The sequence below is a fragment of the Prionailurus viverrinus genome, chromosome A2 (assembly GCF_022837055.1).
Source record: "Prionailurus viverrinus isolate Anna chromosome A2, UM_Priviv_1.0, whole genome shotgun sequence".
Taxonomy (NCBI): domain Eukaryota; kingdom Metazoa; phylum Chordata; class Mammalia; order Carnivora; family Felidae; genus Prionailurus; species Prionailurus viverrinus.
Window position 1 is genome coordinate 166348941 of NC_062562.1, and position 17680 is coordinate 166366620.

General features: G+C 48.4%; 1 protein-coding gene across 1 annotated transcript in view; it reads left to right on the plus strand.

Moving 5' to 3' along the window:
* Positions 1–17680, plus strand: part of DPP6 (dipeptidyl peptidase like 6) — a 713986-nt gene that overhangs the window by 365582 nt on the left and 330724 nt on the right. The window contains exon 3 of the mRNA XM_047850332.1: positions 5291–5389. Within this exon, the coding sequence (XP_047706288.1) occupies positions 5291–5389 (99 nt within the window). The remainder of the gene's footprint in view (positions 1–5290; positions 5390–17680) is intronic.

Consider the following 17680-nt stretch of genomic DNA (forward strand, 5'->3'; position numbering starts at 1 on the left):
GGCTTTCCTTCCTCCTCTTTCTTAAAGGATCAAGAGTTAAAACCATCAGTGTCCTCCCCAGACTGCCAAGCATTTTTCAAGTGGTTAGTTATTCCAGTTTCTAACACAAGCAGAAGGAACAAGAGACTCTGACTAATCGCATAGATTTTCTTTGTTCCTAAATTGGGTTTGTCAGCAGCCGACCTCTGCTTGCAGTGATTGAAAACCTCAAGAGGTTATGCTTCCCATTAATCCATTGTAGGGTGGTGGAATTTATTTCTAATTTTAAAAATCTCTAAGGAACATTCCAAAATGTTCTCCGGTAATTGTGCTCCTTAACAACATAACTGTTTAACAAGCACCAGGAAAGAAAAGGGGCCTGAGAAATTTGCATTATATTCTGACCTACATAAAGATAACAGCCTCACTACAGACTATGGCGTGCCTTTGCATGCCGGTGAGCTGACTGGGATGCCACGTGCTTTGCAAGTGCTACGTGGTCATCTGACTCTAGGGCTAAATGAAATTCATCCCCAAGTTGCCTTAGGGGTGAAAGCCAATCCGGAAGAGCCACGGGCCACTTCGTGTATCTCCATTTGCATGTTGACTTCTGGTTTAAGATGTCAGATTGAGCACAGAAGTCTTTCCCTTTTGGGTTGAAACAAGTAGAGATGAGAGAAAATAAATAAAAACGTAGCTGCACTCAAAAACAAGAGTGTTGTATATACCTGGAGCAGAAAAGGTCTTCGAAAGAAGGACCAGGCAAAAACCTAAAGTACCAAGTAAGACCAAGCTCCTGCCACCCTCAAGGGGCAGAGAATGACGTCCAATCCAACAGGAGGGGCTAGGATATTGGTGTTCGTGAGGGGCCAGGGACGGGACAAGTGCATCCTGCCTGAAAACTGGGTTCGTGTTCAGAGGCTCTTGAATCACATCAGCCATGTAGGGCTGCCCAGGTCCGGCCCAAATGGCCACACGGGGCCCAGACAGAGCCTCAAAGTGCCCAGGACATTGACCACAACCACACCACCAAGGGTCTCTCGTGACCCAGGACACTTGCAGGGCAGAAGCTTACTACTGAGAAATACAAGGACCCCCAGAAACTATCCCCTACAAAGCAGAACACCAGCTTAACACACACGTGAACTTAAGTCCAAAGAAATATAAATGAATAGGGCAATCAGAAAATGACATTTTAGGTTTAAAAAAAAAAATCAATGTGATAGAAGAGTAGATGATCTTGAAAAGGAGCTGTTTAGGAATAATAGAAACTAAAATGTAATTGTTTGAAATTTTAAAAGTCAGTTGCAGGATGAAGCTCTCTAAATAATGCTAAAAACAGTAACAAGGTGGAAAAATCGAATGGAAGAAATCATGCAAATGCCCCCAAAGAAATAAAAATGTGGGAAACACGGAGAAAACACCAGGGAGGTGGTGGTGGGACCCCACAGCTCTCACACAGGGTCCATCCGCACCCTGGAAGGGAGGGCTAGGTTGAAGGAGAAATAGTATTAAATGAGATCATCACTACAGCCTTCCTGATAAGGAGAAAGTGATTCTTAGACTGATAACGTTATTGGGTGGTAAGCATGATTTTTAAATGAAATCCACAAGTAGACATTTTCTTTCCTTTTTTTTTTGTTATTTGTTTTTTATCTTATTTTTAATGTTTATTTATTTTGAGAGAGAGAGAGAGAGAGAGAGAGAGTGGGGGAGGGACAGAGAGGGAGACAGAGAATCCCAAGCAGGCTCCGCATTGTCAGCGCAGAGCCCTGCCAGGGGCTTAATCCCAGCAACCTGGAGATCATGACCTGAGCCCAAGCCAAGAGCCGGATGCTCAACCGACTGAGCCACCCAGCCTCCCCACAAGTGGACATTTTCTCGTGAAATTTCAGAATATCAAATGTAATGAGAGACTCTGCCTTCGTCTCTCGATATTTCCGTCACACTGTCTCCTGCACCAACAACAGCACGCACGATTTCCTGAGAATGCCGCGTTCACTGATACCTTCATGCCCCTGCCCTCCTTCTAGCTTGAAAGTTCTTCTTTTGTGTCTTTATCTGGGCTAGCAGGCGCTTTCCTCGGGGAATTCTCTCCAGAGTTCCTCCCATTTCATTCTCCCTCCTCAGGGCCAGCCCCCCTGATCTCAGCACTGACGCTCTTGCAACATTGTGGCTCTCTGAGTTCCATAAAGTCTTCCCTTGTGATTCCTCAGGCTCAGGCTGGTTCCTGGGGCGTGACAGTCGTGCATGCTTGTCACCACCTCAAAGGATCTTTGAAATGCATCAAAGTACCACTCAGTGATTTCATTAGATAGCAGCCGAATATGTGAACAAGCCATCAAGGTCCAGAGAGGCCAGCAGGGAGCATCTTAAGGAGTCAGAACTGATCCCTGACAGAGTCCAGTGTCCTGGTGTCACCAGAGCAGTTTCATGGCGTACATCACAACGCCTTCACCACAAACTGTCCCTAGGTAAAAGTCATGATGTTAAAATAACCTTTTAAAAACAAAGCAATAGTGGGCACTCAGTCAGTTGGGCGTCCGCTTCAGATTCTGTGTCTCCGTCTCTCTCCACTCCTCCCCTGCTCACGCTCTGTTTTTCTCTCTCTCTCTCAAAAATAAATACACATTACAAAAATTTAAAAACAAAGCAATAGTTTTTAAAAAAGTGAAACGCATTTTTAGATTAATAGAACAGTGGTTTGTAAAAAGAGGGATTTTTCAGAAAGTGAATTGTCTACCTTTTTCATCTTTTACCCAAGTTTGTGTAAATTGCAGCCTTATACTCTCTTCTCATTAGATGCATGGTTACTTCAAAAGGTGAGCTAGAATCATCCTACAATAGCGAAGTTTACTCAGATAAAGTTTAAGCTTTAATAGGACTGTTTGTTTCCTGACTATATGCTTCAGAAATTTCTATGCTTAGTTTTTGCTTTTTGCTTTATTGTTTTAATCTTTTTTTGAAATATAGTTGACATGTACCATTGTGTAAGTTTAAAGTGTGCAACTTGTTGATTTGATACATTTATATATTGCAATATGATTGCCTTTGAAGAGTTAGCTGATACCTTTGTCAGGTCACAAAATTATCATTTATTTTTTTCAGTGGGAATAATTAAGATCTAATCCCTTAGCAATTTTTATGTTTATAATACAGGATTATTGTCTATATTCCATATACTGTGCATTAGATCTCCAGGACCTATTCATCAACTAGTTGCAAATATGTTTCTTAATCACTGGACCAAAGTGTAACTTCACTAGATCGATGTCTGGTTGTCTTTAAAATGTTCATTTATTGTTTGTTTTTCATACTGAAATGCACTGTATTTGTGTCTTTTTCCGGGGCTGCTTCAGTTGCAGATGGAAAGGTCCTACAGGGGAGAATTGGGTTTAGTTTAACACGTTTTGTTCAGCACCGGGGAGAGCTCCACATACACTCAGGTTTAATGAGAAGGCCACTTTGAAAGGTATCATTCTGTAATTTTCGAAAGACTTTTACACACATTAGTCCTCTGTGATATTCAAGAAATCAGTCAATGCACAAAGTAACACATGACTTTTCCGACAACTTCAGTAATCGATAACATCCAAAGAGGCCAAAAGAAAGAAACCATATAGGAGATGTAATAAAACCTATGTGCTAGATGGGGCACCCGGGTGGCTCGGGTGGTTAAATGTCTGACTCTTGATTTTGGCTTCGGTCATGGTTCGTGGGTTTGAGCCCCACTTCAGGCTCTGCCCTGACAGCACAGAGCCTGCTTGGGATTCTCTCTCTCTCTCTCCCCCCCCTTCCGGCTCGCACACACGTGCTCTCTCTCAAAAATAAAATGAATAGGGGCGCCTGGGTGGCGCAGTCGGTTAAGCGTCCGACTTCAGCCAGGTCACGATCTCGCGGTCCGTGAGTTCGAGCCCCGCGTCGGGCTCTGGGCTGATGGCTCGGAGCCTGGAGCCTGTTTCCGATTCTGTGTCTCCCTCTCTCTCTGCCCCTTCCCCGTTCATGCCCTGTCTCTCTCTGTCCCAAAAATAAATAAATGTTGAAAAAAAAATTAAAAAAATAAAATGAATAAACATTTAAAAATTAAAAAGACAATCTGTGCACTAGGATCCTACAGGAAGCTTCGAGGATTTCATTCAGAGGGTATTTATTCATGTTATGTCATCTAACAAAAATCCTTGTTGTTTTCCCAACCTGCCACAGATCTGGAAACAGAAAGTTAAAAGAGGCAGAGGGCACTGTTGAGGGCATGTTCTGTGACAGCCCACACAGTGGAAGGTAGCTCAACAGGCAGAAGTTGGAAAGAAAGGCAGACATGACAACCAGACACGAAAACGTAAAACCAACGTAGATCTGGAACCACCTCACACGGGATGCACACACACCAAACACCTTGGTTGGCACTGAGGACAGCCGCACCCACCAGCACAACATAGAACTAATGGCTGAGGGCCCTAAGTCTTCAAGAGAAGTGCCCCCAAAAGTTGGCACCTTCTATTCGGGAAGGCAGGAACGGAAGTGCCTAATTCTAGATGGATGACGTACACCAGAAATGGTTAATAATGTTACCAGTATAACAGAAGTGAGAGTGGTTTGGGGTGCTATCCTTGTGGGTTTAATCTGTTGACTTCGACCTCTGGTGAAGACATCGCCAGATTTCTACAGTCTCACCCACTGGTGCCATTAACTGAACATCTCCTCTTGGGATGGATATTAGATTAGTACCTTCAAGGCTCATCTCATGTGCTTACTGCCAAGTGATCAAGATGAAGCAAGGCAGAATCTGGTAGTGTGCACACAGACATTTGAGGTGTGAGCCTGTCTGAACAGGAACTGATTCGCAGCCCAGAGACAGCCAGGGACAAGCGAGGCATGTGGAGAATAAATACCTAAGAGATGTTACCTGCCTTTTCATCCCCAGCACCCAACGTGCTCCCAGTAGTTGGCATTTAATAAAGTTGAGATCCATTCTGGACATTTGTTCCTTCCTCTCTTGACCATTCTCACCTTGTTGTTCATAAATCAGTCTTGAAGCGTTTACCTCCGTTGCTAAGAAATATGATCATTTATGTGTTCAAGTAGAGGGAGAGAAAGGGTGCCATTTTCCTGCATCATGGTCTCCTTACCGCGGCTGTTGATATTTTAATTGAAAACAAAAAGCGTGACTGGCCTTCTTTCAGCCTTTATGTTATGTGTCCGAAGTATATGTTTTACCATACGTGCTAGTTCTGAATGGCAACCAGAATGCTTTATGGTCCTCTCTTTCTACCAACAAATAAAAGGCTCAACTATTTGCCATGTTCTTTTCTAGCGGAAGATAATAGTCTGTCTCAGAAGAAGAAGGTCACAGTGGAAGATCTCTTCAGTGATGATTTCAAAATCCATGACCCCGAGGCCAAGTGGATAAGCGGTGAGTCCTGAGCCCTGCATGTGCACGGGAAGCTCCTCTTCCCTAGTTTGGGTTTGGTAGCTAGCCTGTCACATTCTCTCTCTGGCTGTAGAGGTGGTGTGCAGAGATCTTGCTGTGATAATCATCTTATTATCATTCTAAGAAAATGTGTAGCTGGTAAAATGGGGCTGTGCCTTCGTGAGAAATGGGTCCTCTGCGTCACCTCCCTGAATCATTATTTCTCAGATGGAGATGGGAGGTGTTGCTAAGCAACAGGAACAGGCAGAGACACAGCTGCGCGTTCCTCCTTCTCCGTGTTCTTTATTCCCTGTCGTACGGCCCCTGCTTTCACTCCCCACTGGATAGAGGGGCCGAAGGGAACTCCAAGGATTCTTCCCAAGTGCCACCAATGAGCTGTGGAGCCTGGTGCACATCTGCAGCTAAATTCATTCTCCTCTGGAACGTCAGTCTGGATGTAATCTACGTGTCTTGCTTGGGGAGAGTTTTAAAACAACAAAACAGAATTGGAGGCAAACGGCAGTACGTTCGTGATGCAGTTTTTGGTCCAGGACACAATCCATTTCATCTAGTTGGGGCTGAGCTAATTTTAGAGCTCAGTCATGGGAGGGAAGGTGGGAATGACCTGCACCATCCTCTGAGGGCTTTCTTCCCTCCCCTGAAGCAGTCCAGTCTGCGCCCCTCTCCCGTTATCTCCGCAGATGTTTTCACTGACGGAGCCTCCACGGGATGCGCTTGAAAATTAATCCTCAGATCAAAGAGCTTTTCTAGTGGAACACTCGAGGTCTAGTTCAAATCTGGCTTTTATAATAAACGAGGCCCAGGGAGGTTAAGTGGGGTTTTTTTTTGAGGTCACAGAGCTCACTGTTGCCACAGATGTATTTGGAGGCCTGTCTCCTGACTTCCCATTTAGTGCCCTTCCCACCACTGTCTTGTTGGGTGACACCATGTTATTGTGCTCTCTTGCTGTCACACTGCCTCTCAGATGCTTCTCATGCTTCACAAACTCTCAAAAATCAACTAGCAACAACTCTTGGCCATTAGTCTCCTACTAGAGCTATAGCTTTTCTTCTGTCGTCAACTGTGACCTTAGTATTCATGTCTGATCCTCAGATTGGCTTATTTAAAATGGAGAGAAGTAGATGCATCCCAGAGGGAATGTATTTTCTACAGAGGAACTGGGGAGAAATGACAACAGCGTGCTGGGAATAGCAGGTGTGTGTGGGGGGGGGGGGGGCGGGGTGGTGATCACAGAAATCCCAAACATGGACAGAGCCAGGGTCTTTTTGTTTGATGAAGGAAGTAATTTTGTCTTTGGTTCTGAGGGAGATCTAGCACCTGGTTTCAGTCTGTGTTTGCCCGTGGCATAGGCAGGTGGAAAGTAACACGCTCCGTGCCCAATCTTGGGAATGAAAGGTGATTACTCTCTTCTTAATGAGTGTAAAGCCATATTCGAGAAGCAGAACAAACAATGAGTGACCAGTGGTGATTCCGACACAAAATGCACAGAGAAGGCATGTCACAGATGGTGAGGAAACTTAGTCTTCAAGAATGGCTAGGAGTTAACTAACTATAGAAAGCAGAGAATAGACTCTGTAACGTAAGTCTAGAATGTGCTAAAAACTTGGATGGGAAAACCAAAGATTAGCTGAGAGACAGTCTCCATGGGTCACGAAGAAAAGCAACTGGAGAGAAAGGAAGAGAGAAAGGAAGGGAGGGAGAGAGGTAGAACAGTTGGGAGAGAGGCAGAATCTAGGGATAAAACAAGTTGGAGATGAGGAACACAGAACCAGAGTTATGGGGCTCAGAGCAGGTCAGAGGGAACCCTGAAAAGACTCCGTGAAGTCCTAAAATAATATACCTATATCTGTTTGTTAGGGTGCCCATAGTTGCTGACTTGTCCTCACTCAGCTTTCTGTAAGCAAAACAATGAAAATAAAAAATAAGTAAGCAGATATCTGGAGCCACAAGAGCAGGTGAGTTTCTGCTGGAACTGTGTTGGTCATAAGGAGTTTGTATCTCATGAGCGAATTCACACTGCAGATGAGTGGAGCTCTTCCAGAGGTGTGCTGGCTCTCTGGCTGGAGGAAACAAGCCAACATTTCCTTATCCACAAAGTTGGGCGTTAATACAAGCAACTGAGAAGTGGCCTCATGCCCAGCAGAAAATGCCCCGCCTGCCTATTTGGCAGGTTAATTCTATTCATGAAGACCACCTACAGTTCTAAACAAGCATGGCTTTGGTGTCCAGGAGCTTTCTTAGGAGTACTCTTCCTTTATAAATGTGCACACTGAGCTTGATGTTTTGCTGCATAGTAAGCAGGTGGCCCGGTCTCCCCAAAGAGCAGGCACCATCCAGAGTGTAAGGGAACATGATTGTTCTTCCCTGCACGTGACTGTTAGCTGTCCCCCCTACACTATGCTTTCATTCATTTCTCCTCCTGATCACTCCCTTTCTTCCTGTTCCCTAAAATTCAGTAGCTTAAAATGAATGAAGTAGCTTTGCAGTGATTGAGTCTTTATAATTGATTTTTCACAAGTACCATAAATAATTCATTCTTTTGTAAAAATTTTTTTAATGTGTATTTATTTTTGAGAGAGAGACAGGGTGTGAGTGGGGGAGGGGCAGAGAGAGAGGGAGGGAGGGAGGGAGGGAGAGAGAGAGAGAGAGAGAGAGAGAGAGGCACAGAATGTGAAACAGGCTCCAGGCTTTGAGCTGTCAGCACAGAGCCTGACACGGGGCTCGAACTCACAAACAGCAAGATCATGACCTGAGTTGAAGTTGGACACTTAACCAACTGAGCCACCCAGGCACACCTTTAATGTTTATTTTTGAGAGAGAGGAAGAGAGAGAGAGAGAGAGAGAGAGAGAGAGAGAGAGAGAGAGGCACAGAATGTGAAACAGGCTCCAGGCTTTGAGCTGTCAGCACAGAGCCTGACACGGGGCTCGAACTCACAAACAGCAAGATCATGACCTGAGTTGAAGTTGGACACTTAACCAACTGAGCCACCCAGGCACCCCTTTAATGTTTATTTTTGAGAGAGAGGAAGAGAGAGAGAGAGAGAGAGAGAGACAGAGAGACAGAGCGCAAGAGGGAGAGGGGCAGAGAGAGGGAGACACAGAATCCGAAATGGGCTCCAGGCTCTGAGCTGTCGGCACAGAGCCCGACGTGGGGCTCAAACCCACAAACCGCAAGACCATGACCCGAGCCCAAGTTGGACACTTAACCGACTGAGCCAACCAGGTGCCCCTCATTTTGTTAATATCACAAGTTTAAATGTTGAGATCCAGGAAAGATTATGACATTCACAGGATTATTGAATGATGTGGAGCTGGGTGAGCTCTAGAAATTATCAGAGCACTGCTTCATTCAGTTAGTGTTTACTGAGTGCCTGTTGTGCAGCAGGCAAAGTTCTGGGTCCAGGGAACTATTTCTTACGGGTAGACTTGGGAGTTGCCCCTGTCATGACCACTGTCTATCCCCACCATCACAACTACAGTCTCCTTCATCTCCTCTTCCTTTCTCCTCTGTCTGCTCCTCTTCTCTAATTCATCATCATCACCAACATCATCGTCACATATCACATCATCACCATCACATCACCATCATCATCACCATCACATCACCATCATCATCACCATCACCACCATCATTGTCACCACCACCATCATCACCATCCTCATCACCATCCTCATCATCACCCTCATCATCACCATCATCTCCATCATCATCATCATTGTCACCACCACCATCACCATCATGACCACCACCATCACCATCACCACCTCCACGATCACCATCATCACCATCCTCATCATCACCCTCATCATCATCATCATCACCCTCATCATCACCATCATCATCACCATCATCTCCATCATCATCACCATCATCTCCATCATCATCATCATTGTCACCACCACCATCACCATCATGACCACCATCATCACCATCACCACCTCCACGATCACCATCATCACCATCCTCATCATCACCCTCATCATCACCATCATCTCCATCATCATCATCATTGTCACCACCACCATCACCATCATGACCACCACCATCACCATCACCACCTCCACGATCACCATCATCACCATCCTCATCATCACCCTCATCATCACCCTCATCATCATCATCATCACCCTCATCATCACCATCATCATCACCATCATCTCCATCATCATCATCATTGTCACCACCACCATCCCCATCATGACCACCATCATCACCATCACCACCTCCACGATCACCATCATCACCATCCTCATCATCACCATCATCACCATCATCTCCATCATCATCACCATCATCTCCATCATCATCATCATTGTCACCACCACCATCCCCATCATGACCACCATCATCACCATCACCACCTCCACGATCACCATCATCACCATCCTCATCATCACCCTCATCATCACCCTCATCATCACTATCATCATCACCATCATCATCACCATCATCTCCATCATCATCATCATTGTCACCACCACCATCACCATCATGACCACCAGCACCATTATCACCATCACCATCATGACCACCACGATCACCATCATTACCATCCTCATCATCACCCTCATCATCATCATCATCACCATCATCACCCTCATCATCATTATTGTCACCACCATCATCATCACATCATATCACATCATCGCTAGTTTCATCATCATCACCAACACCATCATCACCACCACCACCATCATCATCTGCTGGGGTTTCCCGTATCTTATGCTCAAGGCTAAGTGCTTTACACATATTAAATCACTTAGTTCTCACAACCACCATTGTTTCCATTTTATTTCCTCAGGAAACTGAGGCTGAGGGTGTTTAAATGACTTGATCAATGTCAGTAAGCAGCAAAATTTGGACTGGAACCTAGGTCTCTCTGGTTTTTATAAACTGTGCTACATGGGATAGAACCCAGGTCTCCGGTGTCCAGACAGGTTCTTTCACAACCCCACTAGCTACATTGTGTGTTCTATCCAAGACTATAGGTTGTGAATATTTCAGAATTCTTGCCATCCCTTAAATTCTCCATTCTAGCATCCCTTTTCCCATGGTGTCGAACTAACAGAATACCTAAGTGATAAAGAAAATGGTATAATGCCCCATGGAGAATGGGACTTGCTGTTTTAACCACTAAAGGTAGCAAATGTATCTTGGGTTTAATGTTGGAGTTAATAGGGGTGCCTGGGTGGCTCAGTTGGTTAAGCGTCCGACTTCAGCTCAGGTCATGATCTCGCGGTCCGTGAGTTCAAGCCCCGCGTCGGGCTCTGGGCTGATGGCCCAGAGCCTGGAGCCTGCTTCTGATTCTGTGTCTCCCTCTCTCTCTGCCCCTCCCCCGTTCATGCTCTGTCTCTCTCGGTCTCAAATAAATGTTAAAAAAATTTTTAAAAATATTGGAGTTAATAGTCTAGAATCTAATAAACTATATTTATCAGGAGAAAATTTATCAGGTTAGAGTTCAATTTCTCCTCACTCATGTTCATACTAGAGACTTGTTTCAATCTACCTTTTCTGAAAATGATGGGTACAACCGCCTTCATATCCTCTGCCCTCACATAGTCATTGCAACCAGATGAGCCATGTGGATCAGTAGAATGGACGACATCCAGAGGCACATGCTGAGCACCCCCAACAAAGCAACAGGCACCCCCTACAAAGGAAGAGGCACGCACCTCCTTGAGGTGGCCACAGTGCTGTCTCTCCACATACTCACTTAGTGGAGGGAGTTCTTCCACCTTCTCCACTAACCACATTGCACTTCTCAGCCTCGTGGATCCCTTGATGTGCTGCGGCTGGGATTCCCTGATGGGAGGGCGTCAGGCTTCCCACCCCAGCACCCGCTGAGACTCCTGTGTGCGGTTGCCGCTGACCTCCGGGCAACTGCATCTCACAGTCACTTCTCAGACCTCAACTTACTTCACGGGCTAGCGGTGTTTAGCACGACTGATCACTCCCTCCACCTGGGTGAACTTTCTCCCTCCGCCTACGGGTCATCCTGTTCTCTTGGCTTTATTTCAGCATCATGGGGGGCTCCTTCTCAGCCTCCTCTGCTGGTCGTTGCTCTTCTCCCTGACTTTTCACGGCGGTGGGTCTCGGGGCTCAGCCTCTAGTCCTCCCCTTTTAATATCTGCCCTTCCCCCCTCCGTGTCTTCATCAAGTTCTGTGACTTAAGTATCCCCCACTGATGCCTCCTAAGTGTGTGTGTTCACACGGCACCTCTCCAGCAGTCCTCAGATGTCTCACGGACATCACAGCCTTCAGCTGGATAGCTCCGGATAGGCGTTCTCGGTCAACGCGCCCCAGCTCCACACACAAGCCAAAAAGTAACACCTGCTTTATCCACAGCTGCTCCCAATTCAGTGCATGGGGTATCCATTCTCCTGGCAGAACAGACCGAAGAACACGGAGCCGTCCTTGGCTCGTCTCTGTCTCTCCCACCTTCTGGCTGATGCATCAAGAACTCTTGCTGGTTCTGCCTGACGTGGGGAGCGCCCATCGAGACTCAGACGTGTAGGCTCGTGCCTGCCACTGGCATATTCGGGAGTGGTCCACCAGAAGGAGCAGGCCTCTCCAGGGGCTCCCCAGAGACAGCCCCTCCAGCAAGGAGAAGGGGGTCGCTGAAACGACTGGGGTGGGGGTTTTACGTTTCCGACTTGTAGATGTCCGGGAGCCTCCCACCTCCCGTTTCTTCTCGGTGTGTGCCCGCGCCCCCTAGGGGAGCTCATTCACGCCCGGGACCGCGGTTACCGTTGTGGGTCCGCGAGCTTCAGGTCTGTATCCAGCTCAAACGCTCTGCTGAGCTATGGGCTTGCGCTGCGTGTTGTAGCGTCGTGTGCGTGTGTCCCCCTGACAGAGGTGGTCACCCACGAGGGTGTCTGCTGGACGCCTCACGTGTTCATGTCCAGCACCACACCGCCCTCCCCCCGTCTCCCCTCACAGACCTCGGGCCGCCTCCCCACCGCTCTTGGGACGAAGCACACGGTCCCGGCCCCGGGACCCTCCGTTTCTTGAACTCCGGGATCAGGCCCCTGCTTGCTTCCCGCTCACTGCCTTCAGTTTTTCTTCACCCCTTGGTGTCTCCCCAGCTCTCCCTACTCGGGGCTGACTTGAGTTTTCTTTTGATGGCTTCCAGAGTCCTTGTTCTTCCTTCCATCGGCCGCCCCTTCTGCCCAGCACGCCCCCTCCTCTCTGGGTCCCAGCTCTCCCACCACCGCCCTGCGAGCGGCCGTTTTCTTTTAGAGCTGCCCTCCTCCTTACTCCACAAGCAGTCTTTTCTGTCCTGCCTTAGCCTTCTGCATTTAGGCTCTGTTGTATCCTGGACTTGGCTGACCTTTTTCACGTGCGTGTAATTACGTATTCGACGTCTGTCTTTCCCTGTGTCTGTCAGCTCCAGGGGGGTAGGACTCACCCCCTTTTATTCCCACGGCACCCCCACACCTAGCACAGGCCCTGGTGTGGCGCCACCTTGTGGCTCTTCTTCCACACGCCCTCGTCTGATAAAGAACCTGGTTTGAAAGATGAGGAAACACAGTTGGGCGTGTGTTTCACGTGGAAGGTTGGAAGGCTTTTCTGATGAAGTGGTTTCAGGCAGAGGCCTGGATAGGAGAATCACCCAGATACGCTCTCTGCGGGGAGGGCGTCCCGGGCAGCACGGAACAGCGCCCGCCTGGGAGAGCTGCGAACGAGGTCAGGCCAGAAGAGAAGGGCAGTAGAGCAGAACGTGGGGCCAGAGTCTGCGGGCGCCTGGGGGGGGGGGGCAAATAAGATGGGGTAAAATTTAGAAAAATGGGGGCGTCAGCTTTGAGCTGTCAGAACTAAAGGTTTTAGAATAGTCGGATGACAGGGTGAAATCCAGCTTAGGCTTAGGGGTCGTATCAACTATTTTCACTATATACATATTATGTATTTCTTGTAGCAAATTAGAAAACAGGGTTGGACACAACTTCAGAAGATGCTAAAACTCACCTGTAACTCTACCGGCTAGAAATAGCCGCTAGTGTATTTTTATACTCACCCTCGAAGGAAATGTAATATGTGGGATGATACGAAGTGTACTAAGTGGGGGAAAGTGTATAACAGGTCTTAAACATATTTCCGTGCAGTAGATACGTATTTCTGTTGTCACCTTAATGTCTGCGTAGGGTCCCATGACAGCAACATGCCTCAACTTGGCCCACCTGCACATGCTGGAAGGTTAGCATGTGGGCGGAGGGGAAACAGTAGGTGTAAACAGCCTTCACGAAGGACAAATGGTGGGACGTTCAGCTGAGTAGGAACGGAGGGATGGGAGGAAGGACAGCCAGGTATGACTCGGAGGTTTTAAGCCTGGTTAACCGGAACGGCGGTCCCACTGGCAAGGAGTTGGTTTCTGTGGTTAGATGATGAGTTCGGAGTAGAAGTTGACGAAAGGTAACTAAGTGGAAATGCTCTTTACATGTGGAGGACCAGGCATGAAGCCAGGTGAGAGTTTCCCCACTAGCTTGGAGAAATGTGGAAGTGTACATTGCTGAGGGGCTGCTAAAGTCTCCTGGTGCTGTGGTGGTGGGGGGTGGGGGGTGGCGGGCAGGGACCACGGCAGGTGAAGAAAGGAGGAGACCCCAGTGACGCGACATCGAGGAAGACCGAGAAAGCATGTTAGGAGAGCCAGCCTCCCTGCCTGCCGTGGCAGCAGGTGCAGAATGCGTCCGTGGGAAATTACCCACGGTGGCCACACGCTCCCTTCTGCTGGCAGGTGTCCTCCTACTAATCTTGTTCCGGACTGATGCCAGGAAGAGCGTGTAATATTTGGATACAAACAGCTTTTGCACTTGGAAACAACAGCAACGGGCTCCTCTGTGTCCGCGGCATCGTCCCCCTGCACAAATAGCGCGAGGCCACACGTACTCTCGAGAAGCCCGTTCGCCTCTTGTGAGGGCGGTCTGGACGGAACCTTGCAAAAGGTCTGGTGAGCTGATGCCCTGTGCTCTGAGCCAGCCACGGCCACCTGCAGCCTGCAGGGAACCTGCCGCTCTCTGCCACTGGCTTCAGGACACAGGCACGCCGGGGGCTGATGGGCAGAAGCTCCAGGCGGGCCTGGTTCGCTCCAGGCGGGAGCCTTCTCGGCTTACTCTTCCTCCGCGTGGCCGTTCAGCTCGAGCTGGAACGTGGCGAAAGACCACAGTGGCTGGTTCCAGAATCTCTGTGTTTACTCTCATTTCCATTAATCCAGCCACTTGTGAGCAGAGAGCCCTCTGTGTCTCTCGGATGCAATACTGGAGAGACTGTAAAATTGGAGAAAATTGCTTCTTTTGAATGAAGGAAAATATCAGCTGGCTGGTTGATACCAGAAAAGTATATGTTTTAGAAGGTGAAATTGGAGACAGAGCACGGGGCTCAAAGACACTGGATTTCCATATTTCCTTTTTCCTCTTCTCTTTTGTTATTCTGAAAACACAGATGGGTTTTTTTATATATAAAGCTCGTGGGGTGAGATAGAGGGGGAATTCAAGTATAAAATGGTTTGGGTATTTCTGCTGCGTTTTGAAAAGCCACGTCTTCCAGACAAAACCGTCGAGTCTTAGAGCTGTAGGGAGTGGAAGTTCCCGAGAGGTCATCTGCTACAGCCGATACCAATTGGCCGGCAGTCGCTCCAGGGAAATGCCCAGAAAGGACACACTGTCAAGACTAAAAGCGTCCTTCAGCGTCTCAGTGAGTAGGTAAAGATAATAACAGTCATCAGTTGAAGTCATTACGTAAAATAAGAAAGAGACGAGATGTAATCAGAGTGCACGTGTGTGTAAACCACCAATTTTCTCTCTTTTGTAGTGGTTTCTAAGATTCCACTTTTCCTGAGGAGAAGAGAGTGCCAGTTGTCTCGTATCGAGAGGCTAGGGATGCCTCAGACTCTTTGAAAGCAGTAAAACCCGTCCACACCGTTGCTCCCGTCAGCTGAGACCGAGGCTGTTGGAGCAGCTTGAGACAGAGAGAGACAGAGTATGAGTGGGGGAGGAGCTGAGAGAGAGAGGGCGACACAGAATCCCAAGCAGGCTCCAGGCTCCGAGCCGTCAGCACAGAGCCCGACACGGGGCTCGGACCCACGAAGCGCGAGATCGTGACCTGAGCCCAAGTCGGACGCCCAACCGACTGAGCCACCCAGGCGCCCCTGTTCCATGCCATTCTTAATGCATCTTCGACATTCGCAGTATCTGAGCTAAAACTATTACCTGCCTAAGGTCCTTCAAATGTCTCCTGTGGGATTTGCTCGGGGGAAACCATGGAAAGACTGTAGCATTGAGTGCCGATGCCACTGGAAGCAACAGTAGCAACAGTAACAGAAATAGTAACAGTAGCGAATTAAATACCTCGGTTACTTCCTTTTAAACTTCTCTGGAACCGGAGGAGGTAGGAGTTTTTATCTTTACTTTAGAAATGAGGAAACACCGACTCAAAGAAACTAAGTCGCTTTGCCAAGGTGACCGAGGTGGCAGCAGAAAGTCCAGGATGTTCTGCCTCACCGTGCCTCGCTGCTTTCCTCACCTGCTGGCTTCCCTGCCTCCTCGCCGGCCCTCTGCTCTGTCCCAGCGCGTCCTTGCCCTGTCAGGGACCCGGGTGGCTCAGTCCCTCATCTCTGTTCTTCTCTGCATTTAAAAACACGTGTGCTTCTCTGCTTCAGAAACCCTCCCTCGTCTTTTATGACTTCATCCCAAACAGGCTCTGTCTGGATTTTCCCAAGTAGAATTGGTTGCTCGGGCTGTGAGAGAACTCTCTACCACTTTGATCACAGCACCCTCTGGAGCCTCGTCTTAGGGTCCCCAGCCTCGGGGGACACAGCCTCTTGGCAGCATCGGGAGGAGAGATTTTCTGGGGCCGAGGTGCCCCCCCCCACCCACGCTTCCCTTCCAGAGGGACTGACACAACTTGGAGCCGGGCACACCGCTCGGGGCTGCTGCCTGCAGGGACCCCACTGCCTCCATCACTTAATTCTCGACTGGGGCATCGCATCTCTGCGGGCTCAGCCGGGCCACCGCTGCTCCAGCGGGGAGAGACCCACTCTGAACCCCGTAACCTCTTCACCTCTGACAGGTGCCCCTCGCCTCCCTGGGAAGCTTAAGCGCCCTCCGCCTGTGTGCAGTGAGGCGCAGACCTGACCGGGGTGAAGTCCGCTCCAACTCTGTGTGTTTGCATCACAAGAGGACGGGGCTTTTTCCCCCTTGGATCTAGGAAATATACATGCATACGCACGTACGTGCACACACACATACACACACGCACACACGTGTGCATCTACTGTGTTCTCCTGAGAGGGGCATCTCGAGTGAGATGTAGATGTAATTGTGGCTCCTCGGTGAGGTTGACAGACGTGTTCCAGGATGTGATATGGTTGCTTCAGGGCCCCTAGGCTTTTAAGGACTTTTCCCCAGGATTCTTCACAGCCCCTTTTTTCCTACACGTGCAGAGGAGTGATCTGGCTCGAGGCCAATGCGTTACTTCGGCAGATCTCCTTCCGAGGCTGGGCGAAGCGTGGGGCGGCGCTCTGCCCGACGATGCCGTCCAGGAGACGCAGGAACCCTCTCACCCCGGCCGCCCACAGACCAGGACTCACGAGTCTGGTTTTCTTTCACTTCCCATCAGACCAAGAGAGCCTGTGAAGTTACCTGAGTCTCCGTCTACAGAGCCCAAGGGGGGAGATCCCTCTGCGTGCTTCTTCTGGAATGGTGGTTTTAAAGCAAATCAGGACGTTCCCTTAATGAGAGACTCCGCATCCGTGAACGCGGTGACCCTCACACAAGCCCTGACATTACCGTTTGGTGTTTCAATTACTTTATCCCACAAAGTCCTTAACCACGTCAGCCTACTAGAGGCTAATGAATTATCATTGACGTCTTTCCAAACATTGATCACCTTCTTAATTAATAAAAAGTGAATCAGTTGCTCTCTTGCATAATTGAGTATAATCCCCTGTGACCCATCCATCCCGTCCACAGCCTGTCTAATCGTGACTTCAGGTGTTTGTTTTCTTCGCCCTTGACGGAAGCTTCTTGGGGCCGTCAGTGCAAGGTAGTGACTTCCATTTCTCTCGTGGATCAGAGTCTGGCTTGTGACAGAGTCTCCGTAAACATTAATCAGTGCAACAACGGACCCAGCGATGGAGGAAGCTGAGTGTTCTGGAGAAGCTCCTAGACTAGCAGGCTTTCTGGTTGGTGGGAAAATAACCAGGCTTCTTTGTCGTAACTCTTGGCGTTTTGAGGAATCACACCTCCATCTACAATGACAATACCTATCTGATTCTGGTT